Source organism: Olea europaea, chromosome 15 (genome assembly GCF_002742605.1).
Source record: "Olea europaea var. sylvestris chromosome 15, O_europaea_v1, whole genome shotgun sequence".
Taxonomy (NCBI): Eukaryota; Viridiplantae; Streptophyta; class Magnoliopsida; order Lamiales; family Oleaceae; genus Olea; species Olea europaea.
The window spans coordinates 9,293,907-9,314,190 of NC_036251.1; the positions used below are offsets into that span (position 1 = coordinate 9,293,907).

At 36.1% G+C, this 20,284-nt stretch overlaps 1 protein-coding gene and 1 pseudogene across 1 annotated transcript in view; one reads left to right on the forward strand and one right to left on the reverse strand.

Moving 5' to 3' along the window:
- Nucleotides 1–8,104: 8,104 nt before the first annotated feature.
- LOC111410967 lies at nt 8,105–12,400 on the reverse strand (annotated as a pseudogene).
- A 4,311-nt stretch (nt 12,401–16,711) lies between these two features.
- The window catches only part of LOC111411193, a 17,324-nt gene continuing 13,751 nt past the window's right edge, over nt 16,712–20,284 (forward strand). Inside the window, exons 1-3 of the mRNA XM_023041748.1 lie at nt 16,712–16,735; nt 16,955–17,191; nt 18,163–18,336. Of these exons, the coding sequence (XP_022897516.1) occupies nt 16,712–16,735; nt 16,955–17,191; nt 18,163–18,336 (435 nt within the window). The remainder of the gene's footprint in view (nt 16,736–16,954; nt 17,192–18,162; nt 18,337–20,284) is intronic.

Consider the following 20,284-nt stretch of genomic DNA (forward strand, 5'->3'; position numbering starts at 1 on the left):
TGTTAAACGAAGAACCAAGCACTTCAAAATTTGTTTAGGCAAAATTGGTCGTAAAGAAAAAGAAATTAGTCAACATGAAAAGTTTGTGCCGAAGAGGATAATTGAAAAAGTCATCACCGACTTTAGAATGAATTTTTCAGATTCATCTAGGATTTTACCAACTTCATTATCCCTCCTTAACCATAGAAAAATCTAGAGAATACATTGAAAATATTGCCCACCACCATTCTAGATTTCTCTAGGAAAATAGCTTATAATCAATTAATGGAATTATCTAGAATTATCAACTTTTTTGTAAAAGAATTGTCACCACCAACTTGTACCTCTAAAAATAAGGGATGGTGCATGGTGAAATGTTTTTGAAGAGAGTGACAACAAGAAGAAGGAGTGGGAAAGAGAGATATAGTGAGGCAGTGTAGTGTTTCCATATAATTTAAAAGTGTATAAAATCATAAATAAAATAATATCTTTCTTCAAGTCTTAAATTCTTAACTATATGCTCCGAGGCTTCCTATCCTTGTGTTGACTTGTACTAGCAAGATTGCAAATGCTGTTACAAATGAACATACTTTGGCTGTCGGACAAGTTTGCTTTTGACACTTCATCGTTGGTCAGTTTTCAGTTTTGCTATATAAAAACGTGTGATAGGTTTGAATGAAGCTCGTTGAACATTACATTCTGGTGTTGATTGGTTGGAAAGAAAGTGAAACTATGGACATTTCTAGTGTACAGAGCATGAAGAAATGTTCTTGAGAATTATATCTGCATTCTCCACGACAGATGCACAGAAATTGTGATGTGATAATGTTGTTCAAAACCAACAACAATATTAAAAAAAAAAAAAAAAAAAAAAGATACATGGCCTAATGCCGAGACCAAATGGTCTCGGCATGGGCAAACCATGTGATCGCATGGGTTTGTACCATACAGTCGCATGGTGCAATTATTTGGTCGTTGGACGCCGTTTTCTCCCATTGTAAATTTAAAATTGGTGACTTTTGGCTTAAAGTTTGGTACCATTTCGTGAATGTGGTGTATGCCTATATATATTAGATCCATGTTGAAGGCAAACACATTACAAAATATCAAGGTTCCATATTATTTCCAAAATCAAAGATCAAAGTCTTTAAAAGCCATATTCATATTCATTCTTTGTGTTCTTCAAGTTTTCTAGGATTTGCACTTGTGCCTTGGTGTTTAAATCCTTGCAAGGCTTGTTATAATTCTACAAACCATTTGCCAACAACCTTCGAAGCATCTCAAATTCATAGAAGAAGGGGCAAATATCATTTGAGGACAACGATATCATGTTCAAGCCATTCATTGATACAAGTTCGAGATTATCTTATTATTGGCGTTTTCGGTTCATATTTTGTGATCTCTACTCCAATCTAGTGAATTTTCTACTACAATCTCAAACGATATTTCTGTAATGGAAAGCGAGACAACGTTGGTGACAATCAAACTCATAAATCAAGACTTGGTGTGGTTAGATCGGTTCGATGGAACGAACTACACTCGATGGAAAGAAAAAATTGAAGTTTTTTCTCACTACACTAAAGATCTTCTACATCCTAGATCTGGAGTTGGTGCCACTACAAGAACCAACAAATGGAGAAATCGAAGTAGTGAGAAATGAAAGACAAAAGCGCCAAGAAGATGAGTTAATATGTCATGGTCACATCCTCAACGCATTATCGGATCGTTTGTATGACTTGTATACAAACACAACTCCAGCAAAGGAAATTTGGGATGGGCTCGAAAATAAGTACAAAGCGGAAGAAGAAGGTACAAAGAAATTTTTAATTTCTAAGTACTTCGATTTTAAATTTTTAGAGAATATTCCCCTTCTTCCCCAAATACATGAAATGCAAGTAATTGTCAATAAGTTGAAGGCGGTGAAAATTGAAATACCAGAGACCTTTCAAGTGGGGGCTATAATTGTCAAACGTTTCGAAACTTGGAAAGGATACCAGAAGATAATGTATAGTTCCCAAGATTATTCTTTGGAGCAACTGTAAAAACATCTTCAGATTGAGGAAGAGTTGAGAATACCTAATAAAAGTGATTCTCATGAGAGTACTTCCAAAGTAAATGCTATAGAAAATTCCGAACCGCCAACAAAATCCAACAAAAGGAAGTCTTCAAGTAACCTTAATAAGTTCATGAAGAAGACAAAAGGAGGATGCTTTGTTTGTGGAAAATCTGAACACTACGCAAAAGATTGTAGACACCGAAAACACAACAACTCCGAGGGTAAAGTGAATTCCATCCAACAAGACAAGATTGTGGCCATGGTGAGCGAAACAAATGCAATTAAAGCAAAGGTTCCCAGCTGGTGGTATGATACTTGTGCCACAGTGCATGTATCATATGATAAATCTTTGTTCAAAACATGCAATGAAGTGGATGGAGACCAAGAGATCCAAATGGGTAACGAGGTGCGGTCCAAAGTAATTGGAGAAGGAAGTGTAGAAATTATTTTCACTTCTAGGAAAAATGTTACTCTCACAAATGTACTATACGTTTCGGATATGAATAGGAACTTAGTGAGTGGAAATCTTTTGGGAAAACTGAACATTAAAAGTATCTTTGAGTCCGAGAAACTTGTATTGTCACTTAATGGGAAATTTGTTGGAAATGACTATTCATGTGAAGGAATGGTCAAACTTTGTACTATTGACAATGAAATAAATAAAGTTGATTTTGCTTACATGATTGATTTATTTTCTTTACGGCATGCTAGATTAGGTCACTTAGGTAAAAGTACCATGAAACGCATGAGAAGTTGTAACTTAATTTTATATGATGAAAATGATGCCATTAAATGCAAAACATGTGTAGAAGCAAAATGGTTAAAAAGCCTTATCGAAGCGTTAAGAGGACTTCTAGCATATTAGAATTAATCCATTCCGATATATGTGAATTGAATGGCATGCTAACAAGATGTGGAAATAGATATTTCATAACATTTATTGATGATTACTCAAGATATACCTATGTTTATATAATGAAACATAAATATGAAGCATTTGATTTGTTTAAAACTTATAAAATTGAAGTTGAAAATAACTTAAATAAGAAAATAAAGACCTTAAGGAGTGATAGAGGTGGTGAATACTTCTTTGGTGAATTTAATTTATATTGTGAACAACATGGCATAATTCACCAATGTTCTGTACCTAAGACACCCGAACAAAATGGTTTGGCTGAAAGGAAGAATAGAACCTTAGTAGAAATGATTAATACCATGTTTATTTATGCTAAATTACCATTTAATTTATGGGGTGAAGCTTTTTATTAAATGCATGTAGGATACTTAATAGGATTTCTTCTAAATATACAAAGGTTTTTCCCTATGAATTATGGAAAGGAAGAAAAACGAACATTAGATGCTTCAAAGTGTGGGGGTGTCTTGCTTATTATAAGAACATAAATCTTAATAGGACCAAATGAGGTCCAAGAGGCATTAAATGTGTTTTTGTTGGATATGCTAATAATAGCAAATCTTATAGATTGCTTAACTTGGAGACCAATGTGATTATCGAATCAAGTGATGTAGAGCTCTTTGAAGATTTGTTATCATCGGATAATGAATTAAAGGAAAATATTGAAAATATCCCTAGCTCAAATGGAACATGTGATGAAATGTTTTCTAATGATGTTGATCAGTCTAGTGAACCACGAAGAAGCAAAAGAACTCGAGTTGAGAAGTCTTTGGGACCGGATGAAATTGATTCTCAACTTATCTCCTTTTAATTATTAGAAGGAAATGAGTTGAATGTTGTAAGAACAATTTCTTTTATTCTACAAGTGAAAATCGACCCTAAAACCTATAAAAAGCTATGGCTTCTTGTGATAGCATTTTTTGGAAAGATGCAGATAAAGATGAAATGGATCCGATAATATCTAATAAAACTTGGGAACTTGTCGATCTACTATCGGGATCCAAACCTATTGGATGTAAATGGGTATTTAGGAGGAAATATAATGTTGATGGCTCTCTAAATACTTTCAAAGCTAGATTAGTAGCTAAAGGATTCGACAAAAAAAAAGGAATCGACTATTTTGACGCCTATGCACCGATAGCAAGAATAACATTGATTAGGATATTATTCGCATTGGCCTAAATAAATGACTTGCATGTTCATCAAATGGATGTCAAGACGGCATTCTTAAATGGGGATCTCGATGAAGAGGTCTATATGGAGCAACTCGAAGGGTTCGTTCTACCTAGAAATGAACATAAGGTACGTAAGTTAGTAAAATCTTTATATGGTTTGAAGCAGGCACCTAAGAAATGGCATGAGAAGTTTGACTTAGCTATAACATCATTTGGATTTAAACATAATAGCGTAGATAGATGTTTATATTCTAAAGTGTATCATAATTATGTGACATTTATATGTTTATATATTGATCACATGTTAATTATGAGTAATCACATGGACGGTACAGAATAAACAAAGAGGTTTCTATCTTTCACATTTAAGATGAAAGATCTTGGTCAACTGGATACCATTTTAGGTATCAAAGTCACAAAGACTAGTGGGGATTATCATCTAAGTCAATCACATTATATTGAGAATGTGATAAACAAGTTCAAATACTTGAACATAAAAGAATACAGTACCCTGGTTGATCTAAGTTCAAAACTTGTAAAGAATGATGGAAGGGTGATTGCTCAATTGGAATATGCTAGTGCTGTTGGAAGTCTTATGTATACAGTTCAATGCATAAGACTGGACATAGCCTATGCTATAAGTAAACTTAGCAGGTTTACTAGCAATTCGAGTAAAAATCATTGGAGGCCCATTGGGAGAGTTCTTGGATACTTAAAGAAAACCAAAACTTAGGCCTACATATACTAAATTCTCGGCAATATTGGAAGGATTTACCGATGCTAGTTGGATATCTAACACGGGTGAAAGTAAATCCATCTCAGGTTGGGTGTTCACTCTAGGAAGAGGTGCTATTTCTTGGAAATCAAAGAAACAAACATGCATAACATACTCGACTATGGAATCAGAATTTGTAGCCCTATTAGATACCGAAAAAGAAGCTAAGTGACTTAAAGATCTCTTTTATGAGATACTTTTGGGATCGAAGAATATTTCTTCAATACCTATCATGTGTGATAGTTAAACCATGTTAGCAAAAGCATACAATGAGGTATACAACGGAAAGTCTAGACACATGAGTCCTAGACATGACTATATAAGGAAGCTAATGAAGGATGAAATAATTTCCCTAAATTATGTAAGGTCAATTGAGAATTTGGCAGATCATTTGACTAAACCTCTAAATAGAGATTTAGTAGCATCTACTTCGAGTAGGATGGAGTTGAAACTCCTTAACTAAAAAAGTTCACCAATGACGGCAACCCTATGTGTCATTACTCAAAAGGTAATTTACGGGTTCAAAGGGTAACAACAAGTCATTCGATATGTGAATAGTTGTAGCGTTATTTAAAAAATCTGCAATAATCCTATCCTAATTAAATTAATGTTGGTTGTTACTGAAATGAGGGATGAGCTATAAGCTCTTAATGAAGTTCAATGCTAAAACACAAGTACCTCTAAAGGTAACAAATGTACTAGAAGAACTTCACCTATACAATCTTCAAGGTGGCGTCGCCTTAATAGAAAGTTGGAGTTTCTCTCTTCAAAGATTGTTGAAAAGGATAAGCGCAAGACCATAAAAGTGCTAAGCGAGTTATGAGGAACTTGAGGACACTTGGTACTCGTGTGTGTGTTCTTATCGGTATTGTCATATGGAATAACTGGTTCAAAGCTACACGCTACCTTTGATTCTAACTATACTTTGTTTGAGTTACACTATGGTTAGATTCAAATCGAAAGATATCTAATCCTTATGCATGAGTATCGTATATTATGAATATGAGACTTCTTAATTTTGAAAAAGTGGGAGATTGATGTGATAATGTTGTTCAAAACCAACAACAACAATAAAAAAAGGTCCATGTGACCGCATGGGGATTGTACCATGCGATCACATGGTGCAATTATTTGGCCATTGGAGGCCATTTTCTCCCGTTATAAATTCAAAATTGGTGACTTCTGGCTTAAAGTTTGGTACCATTTCGTGAATGTAGTGTATGCCCATATATATTGGATCCATGTTGAAGGCAAACACATTACAAAATATCAAGGTTCCATATTACTTCCAAAATCAAAGATCAAAGTCTTTAAAAGCCATATGCATATTCATTCTTTGTGTTCTTCAAGTTTTCTAGGATTTGCACTTGTGCTTTGGTGTTTAAATCCTTGCAATGCTTGTTATAATCCTGTAAAGCATTTTCCAGCAATCTTCGAAACATCACAAATTCATAGGAGAAGGGGCAAATATCGTTTGAGGACAATGATATGTGTTCAAGCCATTTATTGATACAAGTTCGAGATTATCTTGTTATTGGCGTTTCCGGTTCATATTTTGTGATCTCTACTCCAATTCAGTGAATTTCTCCAACAAATTGTTGCAGCAATATCTCAGTTTTGGCACTCAAAATGTTGAAGATTGCCCTCACTTGGTCACTACTTTTTTACCATTTATTTCATAATATAGATAATTAATGTACATCATATCAAGAAACAGTTGCACTCTTGCTTTAGCGCAAGATGGGAATTGAAACCTTGATCCCAAGATTTTCAAACAAATTTTAAAAATAAATCAACTAGGTCAATCCGATGTTCAATAAACTAAGTGGCTTGATCAGTTCTTGATTGATCTAATTTTGATCTTGGCGCTAATAATGAAACTAGACAGGTTAACTATCCAGGTCATATGTTTTCTGGTCAAATCAGCTAGTCCTATTCGAGTTTAATAATTATGTATAAGATTGTAAATGATTTGGAAAGAAAGCATGTCACTTTACATGCTTCGGAATCTCTATTATTTGGGAAAGAAGATAAACTTTACCCTGCGTCTTCTAATCATGCTAAGCCAAAACTATCCTATCATATGCCACCCTGCTATTTTTCTAACGTAGAGGAATGTAGGTATACTTGTAACAGAATACAAGGATTTGCTCTTTTTTCTATCCTTTCAAGATCAACAAAGATCCTAGGTTAATAGCCATGTAGGTAAGGAGTTTTACTCGAGATGTTAAGAATTGAGCCCGAGTCTCTTCTTATGACAATAATGAGAGCAATAACAAACGGATGAAGACCGTAAAACACACAAAGCAAATTTATGATAAAAGTATGTTATGTTCTTCCTTTTAATAAACTTGAGATATTTAATTATGATCATCGAATTTTCAATATGACTAATTAAGTTCAAAACAATAAATCGCTCAATTAGCATATGTGTTTCAAGTTTGGTGTTTTTGTGTTTTGTCCCACATAAAGATATAAATATTTGTAAGACAAACAAGCATAACATGTTGATGCGAACCCCGTAGCAATGGAAACTACAAAACCTATAACGAGATTGATGCGGAACCCAAGAACACCAATACTAACCCGGTTTTGGAACTTGAACCCCTAGAATTGAACCAAGAAACCCTAGATTAGCGAAGAACCTAAAATCCCTTTATTACAATTAAAAGAACCCACAATCCGATCGTTTAGAATGCCACAAGAAATTGAATCTTGATAAGTTCCAAGATTGTTCAAGAAGAACAAGAAATTGAAAGAACAAATTCTCTCTCTATAATATTATTCGAGCAAAAAGACAAAAGTCCTTACAATGAAAAATATTCTCCTATTTATACTAATCCTCGAATAGAAGTCAAAAGGAAATATAATTTTAATAATCTAACAAAATCCCTAAAATATTCGTTCAATATGGTAGGAGTTTGATTAAGAATGAAATTCTAGTAAAATAAGGAAAAACGCGGAAAAAAGGAAAATCGCGCCCAAAAATCAACCATGTTGTCGCATCGTTATAACTTGTGCTGCCGCATGGTAATAAAATTTCAGCCATTGAATTCTCGGCCTCATGTCGTGCAGTCGTACCGTGCTGTCGCATGGTTATACTGCCCACTCTCTTCTTCTACTGCTTGTAACGCATTGATCCATTTAGTTTCGGCCTTCGACCCGAACACGAAACTTGTCCTATTTTGAGTCCCGAACATGGTTCCATCAATAGTTTCTTGAACGAGCAATCCCATCGCTTGTTTCACTTGTTTTGCTCTCGATCGCGTCATCGGTCCACCTTCGACGATCAACGGATCCTTCCCGTGACTTGACACTTGAGTTGTCTTGGTTGTTGACGCGCCTTGATTCATATCATCCCCTCCTTCTTCGAAAGCATTCATCCTCGAATTTGAACCTGCATCGAAAAGAAAAAGATCATATACATTAAAAGTAGCCGAAACATTGTACTCACCTGGTAAATCCACTTTGTATGCATTGTCATTGATCCTCTCGATGATTTGAAACGGTCCATCGCCTCGTGGTTACAATTTTGACTTCCTCTATTCTAGAAAACGCTCTTTTCTGAAATGCACCCAGACCCAATCTCAAGGCTCAAATGTAACGCATCTTCTTCCTTTATTTGCTTTTGATGCAATCAACTTTCCTTTCTCTTCGATCTGCATCCTGACCTTTTCATGGAGTGTTTTCATCATCTCGGCTTTTTGTTTCCCATCCAAGCTACCTCATTCATGCACAGGCAAAGGCATTAAATCCATAGGTGTTAGTGGATTAAAACCATAAACAATTTCAAAAGGAGAAAACGAAGTAGTAGAATGTGTAGCTCGATTATATGCAAACTCTATAAACGGTAAACACTCTTCCCATGATTTCAAATTTTTATTGATCACTGTCCTAAGTAGTAGAGTCCTAGTTCAATTAACTACCTCAGTTTGTCCATCTGTTTGTGGGTAACATGTTGTAGAAAATAATAACTTAGTTCCTAACTTACTCCACAGAACACGCCAAAAATGACTCAAAAACTTCATGTCCCTATCAGTCACTATACTTTTAGGTACTCCATGTAAACGTACTATTTCCCTAAAGAATAAGTCTACAATATTAGTAGCATCATCAGTTTTATGACATGGTATGAAGTGTGTCATCTTACTAAACCAACCACTACAAATATTGAATCCCGACCCCTTTTTTTCCTAGGCAAACCTAACACAAAGTCCATAGATATATCTACCCAAGGTTCACTAGGTACAGACAAAGGAGTATACAAACCATGGGGTTGAACCTTAGACTTAGCCTTTTTACAAGTTATGCACTTCCCACATATTTGTTCTACGTCATGTTGCATTTTAGGCCAATAAAAATGTTCCCCTAACATGTCTAAAGTCTTTTGAACCCCGAAGTGTCCCATTAAACCACTCCCATGTGCTTTCCTTACCAATAATTCATGCAAAGAACAATTAGGAATGCACAACTTGTCTTCCCTAAACAAATATCCTTCATGCCTATAGAATTTATCACATGCACCTTTGTTACATGAAGCATAAATACTAGAAAAATCACAATCAGATTCATACATACCCTCTCAATATGTTCGAAACCAAGTAATTTAGTACTTAATGAATTTAAAAGCACGTACCTTCGAGACAACGCATCAGTAACTATATTTTCGTTACCTTGTTTGTACTTGATGACGTAGGGAAATGTCTCGATAAACTTTATCCATCTCGCATGTCTTTTGTTCAACTTACCTTAACCTCACAAATGCTTTAAAGATTCATGATCGGTGTGTATCACAAATTCCTTTGGCCATAAGTAGTGCTGCCAAGTCTCCAATGCTCGAATAAGTGAATACTGCTCCTTGTCATATGTTGGATAATTCAATGCTGCCCCACTCAACTTTTCGCTAAAGTAAGCAATAGGTCTCCTTTCCTGCATTAACACTGCTCCAATACCTATTCCTGATGCATCACACTCAACCTCGAATGTTTTATCAAAATTTGGCAATGCCAAAACAAGTGCTTTACATAGCTTATTCTTAATTGTGTTAAATGAAATTTCCTGAGATTCTCTCCAATGAAAACCTACACTCTTCTTTACTATTTCAGTCAACGGTGTGGTGATGGTGCTAAAATCTCTTACAAATCGCCTATAAAAACTAGCCAATCCATGAAAACTCCTAACTTCAATTATAGTCTTAGGTGTTGGCAATTCTTTTATAGCTTTTATCTTTTCTTCATCGACTTCCACCCCGTTAGCACTAACCAAAAATCCTAGGAAAACAACTCTATCCATGCATAATGTGCACTTATTGAAATTAGCATACAGTTGTTCCTTTCGCAACACAACAAGCACACAATTTAAATGTTCTAAATGCTTATCTAGGTTTTTACTATAGATTAAGATGTCATCAAAATAAACTACAACAAATTTCCCAATAAAAGCACACAAAACATGGTTCATTAAATGCATAAAAGTGCTCGGTGCATTAGTGAGTCCAAAGGGCATAACTAACCATTCATACAGTCCATACTTAGTCTTAAACGCCGTTTTCCATTCATCACCCTCCCGCATGCGAATTTGATGATACCCACTCTTAATATCAATCTTACTAAAAATGCAAGCACCATGCAACTCATCAAACATATCATCTAGCCTAGGTTTTGGGTGACGATACTTTACCGTGATATTGTTGATAGCTCGGCAATCCACGCACATTCTCCAAGTCCCGTCCTTCTTAGGCACCGGCAAAACAGATACAGCACATGGACTCATGCTCTCCCTGACATAACCTTTGCTCACAAACTCCTCCACTTGCTTTTGAAGCTCCTTCGTCTCCTTGGGATTGCTTCGATAAGCTGGTCGATTCGGTATGACAGCTCCGGGTACAAAGTCAATCTGGTGCTCGATGCCTCTGATTGGTGGCAATCCACTTAGCATCTCCTCAGGAACACGTCGTCGAACTCCTGCAATAAAGACTTAACCAAACTAGGGAGGGATGTGTTAGAATCCTCAAAATTGAGGGGGGACTCCTTGTACACTAACAATATCATTTGTCTATTATCGCTCATAGCTTTTTTTAACTCACTCTCTTTTGCATAGAAGTTGACCTTTGGCTTTTCTCTCCACTCAGCTGGCTCTTTTTCTCTCCTCTCAACTGACTCCTTTTCTCTCCGCTCATGTGGCTTCTCTCTCTTTTCTCCACTCTCAGCCACCTCACTATTTTCTCTCTTATTGATGGTTTCACTATTGCCTCTTTTATTCTCTCGTCTTCATCACTTTTCAGCTTGATTTGATCTCCCTACACTTGTGCCGATGTTAATGGCGCAAGAGTAATAGTCTTCCCATCCTTGACAAAGCTATAACGATTCCTATATCCATCATGTGTGACCCTTTTATCATATTGCCATGGTCTTCCTAACAAGATATGACCCGTATGCATAGGCATCACATCACATACTACTTTGTCACTATAACTCCCAATTGAGAAATTAATTAAAACTCTTTTATTCACCCTAACTTCCCCAATTTCATTCAACCATTGCAACTTATAAGGCCTAGGGTGTCTTAACAATGCTAGTCCTAATTTCTCAACTAAAGTTGTGCTAGCTACATTCGTGCAACTCCCACCATCAATAATCATACTACATACCTTATCGTTGACGTAACAACGTGTGGAATATATTTTCTCGTTACTGATTCGAATCATCCACTTTGACTTGAGTGTTAAGAGCCCTCCTTGACACCAACGATTCCCCAACAGCAAACTCCAATTTTTCTTCTTCTTCAACGTCCTCCAATGCAGGCATGTCCTCAAACTCTCCTTCACTTTCACTCACCACCTCTCCATTATCCAACAACACTATTGCCCGTTTATTTGGGCATTGAGAAGCAATGTGCCCTTACCCTAAGCATCTGAAACACTTGATGTCTCGATTCCTTGATGGTTGTGAATCTGTTTTGGGTGTTGTTTTGCTAGCACTTTCTTATTTCCCTTTCTGCCTCTCATTCCTACCTTTAGGTACAACTTTATCACTTTTGTTGTTGTTGCTCCACCCTGGCTTCCAAGATGGATTAACACTTGAAGTTCTTAACGGCTGCCTAGCTACCCCTTTTCTCTTCAGTTGTCTCTCTACCTTCATAGCCACATGCAACATGTCTTCCAACTCCACATAATGTTACAACTCCACTACATTGGCAATTTCCCTATTCAACCCATTCAAGAATCGTGCCATGGTAGCCTCTCGATCCTCCACCACATTGGCCCTAATCATGAGTATTTCCATCTCCATATGATAGTCCTCTACACTTTTCGACCCTTGATATAGACCTTGCAGTTTTTGATAGATCTCTCGGTAATAGTGGCTAGGAACAAACCTCTTTCTCATCAATGACTTCAATTTCTCCCAAGTGCTGATTGGTCTTCCCCCACTCCTACGTTGTGAAGTAATCACTTGATCCCACCAAGAAATTGCATAGTCACTGAACTCCAAAACTGCTAACTTCACCTTTTTCTCCTCCAAGTAGTTATAACACTCGAAGATCATTTCAACCTTCCTTTCCCACTCCAGGTATGCCTCGAGATCACTCCTTCCTTTGAATGAAGGAACTGTCATTTTTATATTTTTCAAGTTTCCATCCAACTCCTCCCCGCGATCATTACGACCCCGTCTGTCGAACCTATCGCCTCTATTCCTCATCCTTCCCATCTCAACACCATAAAATTCATCTTCGCCCATGTCATTCCCATATCCATACTCCTCTCGCCTTTCCCTCCTAGGCTCACATCTATCCGGTCCTCTGATATTGGATACATCCACTCGATGCCCCCGACTAAGATTAGCCACTGATGTATCTAATCTATTCATCCAAGCCTCCTGCTTCTCCAACCTATCTCTCACATCTCCAAACGCCCTCTCAATCCTCTGATGCATTGTTATTATTGCCTTGTTGGCTTGAGTTTGATTCTGTCCTTTTTGACATCCTAACACTAAAAATTTTATTTTACTGCCTCACCAAAAGTCACTCAGAAACACACAAGGGCTTTTACCCCTATTAAGTTCACCTCTCTGCCTTTTACCACTCAGTTCTTTCAACAATTTCTTCGAGAAAAAATCAATGAACTCAATCAATTCGTGGAGAATTCCCCAAACTGAATGGGACTCAATAATTGTAACAAAGGACTCAAAGAAAACTTTTAAAACTTGACTTGAATGGAATGATGTCCAAGTAATTTAGAAACGATATTGAATAATAAAAGTTGGTATTTGACGGATCAATAATATTTAACAATTTTATTTTTTTTACCGTACGGATGAACAGTAATTTTTTTCAGATCCGAAAATCAATAACAAAACCAACAAAGAAAACGAAAACTGATTTGGGCGAAAATTGAGCCCAGAAACGAATTTTGAAGATTTTTTATGAAACTTTTGGATCAAAGAATCAAGAAAACCTTCTGGACACAAGAACACAAGGAATTGAAAAAATTAGAAAACAAAGGATATAACCTGATTAAATTGGAGCCAAAACTCTGACACCAACTGATGTGAACCCCGTAGCAATGGAAACAACAAAACCCACAACGAGATTGATGCGGAACCCAAGAACGCCAATACTAACCCGATTTTGGATCTTGAACCCCAAGAATTGAACCAAGAAACCCTAGATTAGCGAAGAACCTAAAATCCCTTGATTACAATTAAAAGAACCCATAATCTGATTGTTTAGAAGGCCACAAGAAATTGAATCTTGATAAGTTCCAAGATTGTTCAAGAAGAACAAGAAATTGAAAGAACAAATTCTCTCTCTATAATATTATTCAAGCAAAAAGTCAAAAGTCCTTACAATGAAAAATATTCTCCTATTTATACTAATCCTCGAATAGAAGTCAAAAGGAAATATAATTTTAATAATCTAACAAAATCCCTAAAATATTCGTCCAATATGGTAGGAGTTTGATTAAGAATGAAATTCTAGTAAAATAAGGAAAAACGCGGAAAAAAGGAAAATCGCGCCCAGAAATCAACCATGCTATCACATGGTTATAACTCGTGCTACCACATGGTAATAAAATTTCGGTCATTGAATTCTCGGCATCATGTCGTGCAATCGCACCGTGCTGTCGCATGGTTATACGGTCCACTCTCTTCTTCGGCTGCTTGTAAAGCATTGATCCATTTAGTTTCGGCCTTCGACCCGAGCACGAAACTTGTCCCATTTTGAGTCCCGAACATGGTTCCATCAATAGTTTCTTGAATGAGCAATCCCATCGCTTGTTTCACTTGTTTTGCTCTTGATCGCGTCATCGGTCCACCTTCGATGATCAACGAATCCTTCCCGTGACTTGACGCTTGAGTTGTCTTGGTTGTTGACGTGCCTTGATTCATATTACATGTTCATACATTATGCATATATATGGATGGGGGAGGGAGAGTTTTATCTTTGTGACGTTGCTGGATAAGATATACTGTAATAGTTGGTGCTCAGAATTTTTTTGTAATTTGTTTTCATCTCTCTTCTGACATTTGATCATTACTTTTGGGGTGCAATAATGACCTTTTTTATGTTTGAATCATATTCAAGAAACATAGTATATCTAGAAACTTTTCTTCAAGGTTACTACTTTGTTTGCAAAACCCACAAATTGCTAGTAATTTTCTCTGCTTTTGTATTTAATTTGTTGTCTATTTTTTGCTCCAAATTCACCGATTTTGTTACTCCTTGATTCTAATGATTTCACCAATTCGCATAAGCACTTCCAATTTTTCTTATTCTACTCATCTCTTTCAAATTTTTTTTCTTTCATGTATATCATCCTTCACCTCATCTGTAAATGGTTATCTCTGTTCCCTTCTTGTGGAGTTAAATTTTTTTTAGTGGAAAATTATTTATTAAATGTGTGAAACCATTAATATAGATTATCTTGACTGATTTGTGTCTTGCTTTTATGGGATTTATCCTCAATTGAGACCCAATGGTAAAGTAGTCATGAAATAGTATCTCTGTGTCCACCTAGTGGTGTAAGGCATTCCTACCACTCCGTTGAATGAGTGTTACCTAAAAAATGACGGTAGGGCTTCCTCTCTCATTTTACCTTCCGTGTGAGAATCAGTGTTAGGAAAAACAAAGATGGAATTCGAATAGCTTAAGTTTTTCTCCGAGAGATACATGTTTCACCTTGGGTGTATTTATAGGTGCCTGAAGCCAGGTGAGTGTTGGGTGGTTATGGTGCCACGTATCCCAAGTAGCCTTTTCCACTATCCCCACATTCTGAGTGAAAGATCTTCAATTTCCCGTCATTTTTTTTATACTTGTGATAGCCATTACGTGAATCTCATCAATTCATCAATAATTTTATGGCTAAGTGTTGGATTGATCGTGTAGGTAATCTCATGCTGGCCAACAAACTGGCATATACGTAGACCACTCATGGGGTCGACAATCTAGCTAGAAGTAGAGCGCTCGTAAGAGTCGATGGTATGGCATAGATGTAGACCACTCATGGGGTCGACAATTTAGCGTAGAAGTAGAGCGCTCCTAAGGGTTGATGGTATAGCATAGTCATAGAGCGCTCATGGGGTCAATAGTCTAGCGTAGAGTTAGAGCGCTAGTGAAGATTGATGGTCTAGCGTAGACGCAGAGCACTCTTGGGGATTGACGATCTAGCGTAGACGTAGAGTACTCTTGGTGGCTAATGATCCAGCGCAGGCGTGTAACGCCTCACTTTGCTCATCATCTTAGGCGGCTATCTATGCGATCCAATATCACTAGCCTCTACCATTTGTTGATGTTTTTCGGTAAGGGGTAGTATCTTCGTTCTCTCAAAATTTTGTAAACATCTTTTGCAAATAATTGGTTCCATATAAGTGAGTCGAGCAATTCAAGTCAAGCCGAGCAACCAAACTACTGTATACAATCAATGGGCTTGGTTTTGAAGAAAAAATTTTCCCCAAAAATTTGGTCTATAAAAAGGGGTGGAGCCACTCTCTCAATTCAATTTTCCTCCTCTCCATCTTCTAAGTACTCTTCCAATTGAGCTAATTTATCTCCCTTCCATTATTCCAATCTCTTGTTTTGAATTTGTCTATCTTTTCCCTCTCTTTTTTATCATGTATAAAACTATCATCACTTCATCTTTTGATGAGAGCAAAAATGAGAGGATAAGTGTGTCCTCCGACGCGTTAGAGGAGGAGACCGTCAGTCGACGGCCGACCAGGGCCGATCGACTATTGACCGACAATGTCCAGCCCAATAATCATGAAACAATACCTCCATGTCCACCTAGTGGTGCAAGGCACTCCTGCCACTCCATTGAACGAGTGTTACCTGAAAATGAGGGTGGGGCTTTCTTCTCCATTTTACCTTCGGCATGAGAATCAGTGTACGGTGTTAGGAAAAAGAAAGATGGAATTCGAATAGATAAAGTTTTGTCTCTGAGAGATACCTATTTTGTCTTGGATGTGTTTATAGGTGCCTGAAGCTAGGTGAGTGCTAGGTGATTACGGTGCCACGTGTCCGACGTAGCGTTTTCCACTATACCACGTTCTAAATGGGGTATTTTCAACTTCCTGTCAATTGGTTGTACCCGTGATAGCCGTTACGTGAATCTCATCAATTCATCAATGATTTTTTAGTTAAGTGTTGAATTGACTGCTTAGGCAATCTCATGTTGGCCGATGGTCAGGCGTAGACGTAGAGCGCTCATGGGAGTCGACCGTCTAGCGTATAGATAGAGCACTCGTGGGAGTCAATGGTCTAGCTTAGTCATAGAGCGCTCATGGGGGTCGACGGTCTAGTGTAGTCATAGAGCGCTCATGGGGGCTGACGATCCAGCGCAGGTGTGTAACGCCTCACTTTGCTCATCATCGTAAGCGGCCATCCATGCTATCCAATATCAAATGGACTTCAATAAAGAGGAAATGTTGATTTCAATGATAAATATGGAGAATTCTGATGAAGATTTGAAAGAAAATGGAATGGCGAAAAATAGGCACTCCTCTTACCAGCCAGGCATGAAAGCATCTCTACTTTAGCTTGATTTAACACTTATACATTAGAATGTGATTGATGATGATTCGACTCCTCAGCATCTTACATTAAACCATGTTCCATTGAATCATAATACCCCTCTAGATTTTAATGGTGTGAGAACTAGCATATATTCGGATGGTGTATCAACCCTTCTTAAACAAGATAGGGAAGATAAGAAATCCAAAGATGTTACATTTATTAGTACCGATAGAATTAGAATGACGGACAATGTGAAATTCGAAGTTTTCCATAAGGATGTTCTCGTATTGTTTGGACTACTAGAATTGTGTCATTGCAATGGGTTTATTGGAAAATCGATAAATCAAGGACAAATATGGAGCATGGCTTGTGAATTCGATATACTCGCAGGCTTGAGATTTTTGTAAAGAAATCAAAACACTGGCTTGAAGTCATCATCTTCCCCTAGTATTGAAGTCTATGTTGCTGATTGTTTATTGGGTAGTCCGATTATGTTGAGAAAATCGTGCAACTTTGTCATAGGAGGAAGCAAACAAGGAAACGAATGCTTGAATCGATACCAAATAAGAGGCCATTGGAAACTAAGAAGTTTCATCTGGGCTTGCAATGCAGGTAGGCATTCAAAAATTTCTTATCTGGGAAATTTTGATTGGAAAATAAAACTTATCCTTGACTGTTCAGATGGTATGAGGCCTGGCCAGCACATATTTTAAAGTACAAGAACATTACAGTACATTACTTTTTTTTCGTATTATATTTATTTCAACAGGATCTTACATAGATGATAGAAAATGGTGTGAATTGATTCATTCACTTGTATGAAAGGCTTCTTTTATGTGCTAATCTTCGATTTATTGCATGTTCGAGAACTTGAGCTAAATATACAATTGTTTATAGAGCATCGGAGAATGAATATTTCTATAAATAAATAAATTGTCCTGTCGAGCATTATGTTAACTCATTTTCTTTTGAATTTGGAGCTTGATATGCCCAGTATGCTTAGCTTTTCTTTTCCACTTTCCATTGATACAACTATGTAGATACGGGGCCAATGGTATCTATAAGTTTTTCAAACAAAACATTTTATTGATAATTTTTTCCTTTTTCTATTCCAAGAAATCGCATTTTCTACTCCAATGCAACATGTAACATTAATCTGATGCAAGTTCACATCGGATCAGTTTACATCGTTCAAGAGTTTCCCTTTTTATTTTGCATTATGCATCATGCTATTTGTCCTTAATTCATTCTGCAGGCAGAACATTACCAAAATTACAAACCGGAAGAAGATTATTGCAACCTATATCTAGGAATGGAGTATTCGGAAGGTGAAGATGGAGAGTTATCATGGTTTAATGCTGAAGCAAGAGTTGGGGTTGGAATTGAGCTCAGTATCTGTCTTGGAGTCGAAATGGAAGTTGCGTTGCTAGTTTGAACTTACCAAGGAACTTGAGGACCAATTTGCATATAAATGAGAAATTCAGTCCTATTTGAAGAAAATTAAAATTTGGGGTGTGTCCCTTTACCTACCACCCTTCAACTCCTAAATATAGGACCATTTGGACATTTATTTTGATCATATAAATTATTCTTTCATGTCATGTTGCATAAAACATTTTATAGAAGTGATTTCATTTTACATCAAAATCATGGTTATAATAGAGAGAGAACTCCGTTCGAGTTCACTGGTCGAAGCCATTTGGAGTGTACATATATATATACACATATATATATGTGTACATATATATATACACATATATATATGTGTACATATATATATACACATATATATATGTGTACATATATATATACACATATATATATGTGTACATATATATATATATATGTACATATATACATATATATATATATATATACATATATATATATGTGTACATATATATGTACATATATATATATGTACATATATATATATGTACATATATATACATATATATACATATATATGACTACACCAAAATTTTAAACCATAATTAATTTGGGTAAGAATCAGTTTGTGAACACTAGAATACCTTGCTGAATTATTATGGAATAGTGTGTTTATTTGCTTTTAAGTTTCAATAACCTCCTCGATTTCACAATGGAACGGTTTTGTACGTGCTTAAGATGACAAATTGTGAATTTAGTGGTATCTTGTACATTTTATATGATGCTTTCTTTCCGTCAAAATAATATTGAATATGTTCTGATTGGAAAGAATTTGTATGTTCAGCCAATTGCCTAGTTGCCAACTGCTATTGTGTAATTAATGCATGTGTTTTGTTGAAGAAAATAACAATCTCATGCACTAGTGTGTGTCTTTTCCTATTGTGTAATTAATGCATGTGTTTTGTTGAAGAAAATAACAATCTCATGCACTAATGTATATCTTTTCCAATTGTTGTCATGGTTGAGTGGTACCAAAGAATATATATTAAATGCATACATTGACAACTGAACTGGTGACTTTGGTCATACTCTGAACATTTAAGATTGTGCATAATTGTTTATTCATCCAAATTAATATTGGTTAATGTTCATGGGTCGATGCCGTCATTTTAATGAATAGGGTTGTGCATGTACATTTGAAACGTCCATCACTGTCAATAGCATGAATGGGTCCTTTATTACATGTGTTGGGAATACATTTTGATGTCTCCTTGTAAATTTTGTAATTGCCTCAATTTAAAGTATCCAACTGTTATAATGCTAATACAAAATAACAGGCATGTTTTATATGGATTTGTATAATTCAATGGTAGATAAGGTTATTGTGATTGAATGATATGGCTAATGAATGAAATCTGTTTTGACCAAACGCTATTTAATTTGTTGATTTGGTAGTTTCATTTGCTAAGTCCTATTTGCTGGTGATCTTAATCCAAATGGTGTGCCTATATTAAAAGAACTTGTGCCATAAATTGTCTAAGGAATTTTATTATAATTTCTTTAACTGTTTTGGGTATCTTTGCATGTTGAATCCAGAAATTGGAATAATATGATTTTCACTTTAAATGCAATGAAAATACTTTGTGGTGGCTTTTGATTGGAAAGCATGAATTGGCTTATGGCAATTTTATTTGATGGTAAATTCCTTAAAGAATCGCAAATTTTCATTGGAATAAATACAAAAGCGGATATGGAATGTGACATTATTATGTCGTTTGTATAAATGTGAATTCCAAATAGTGAATTTATTTGGTGAATCCATACAAAAGTTTGGATTTTGGATAGACTTTTGGTTAGCATATGCAAATTCGGTATATGCATATATAGTAAGTTGCAAATACGGTAAGCTGTAAATATGGTAGACTGCAATACAATAAACAACAAATATGGTAGGTTCGCAAATACGGTAAGATGCAAATACGGTAGGT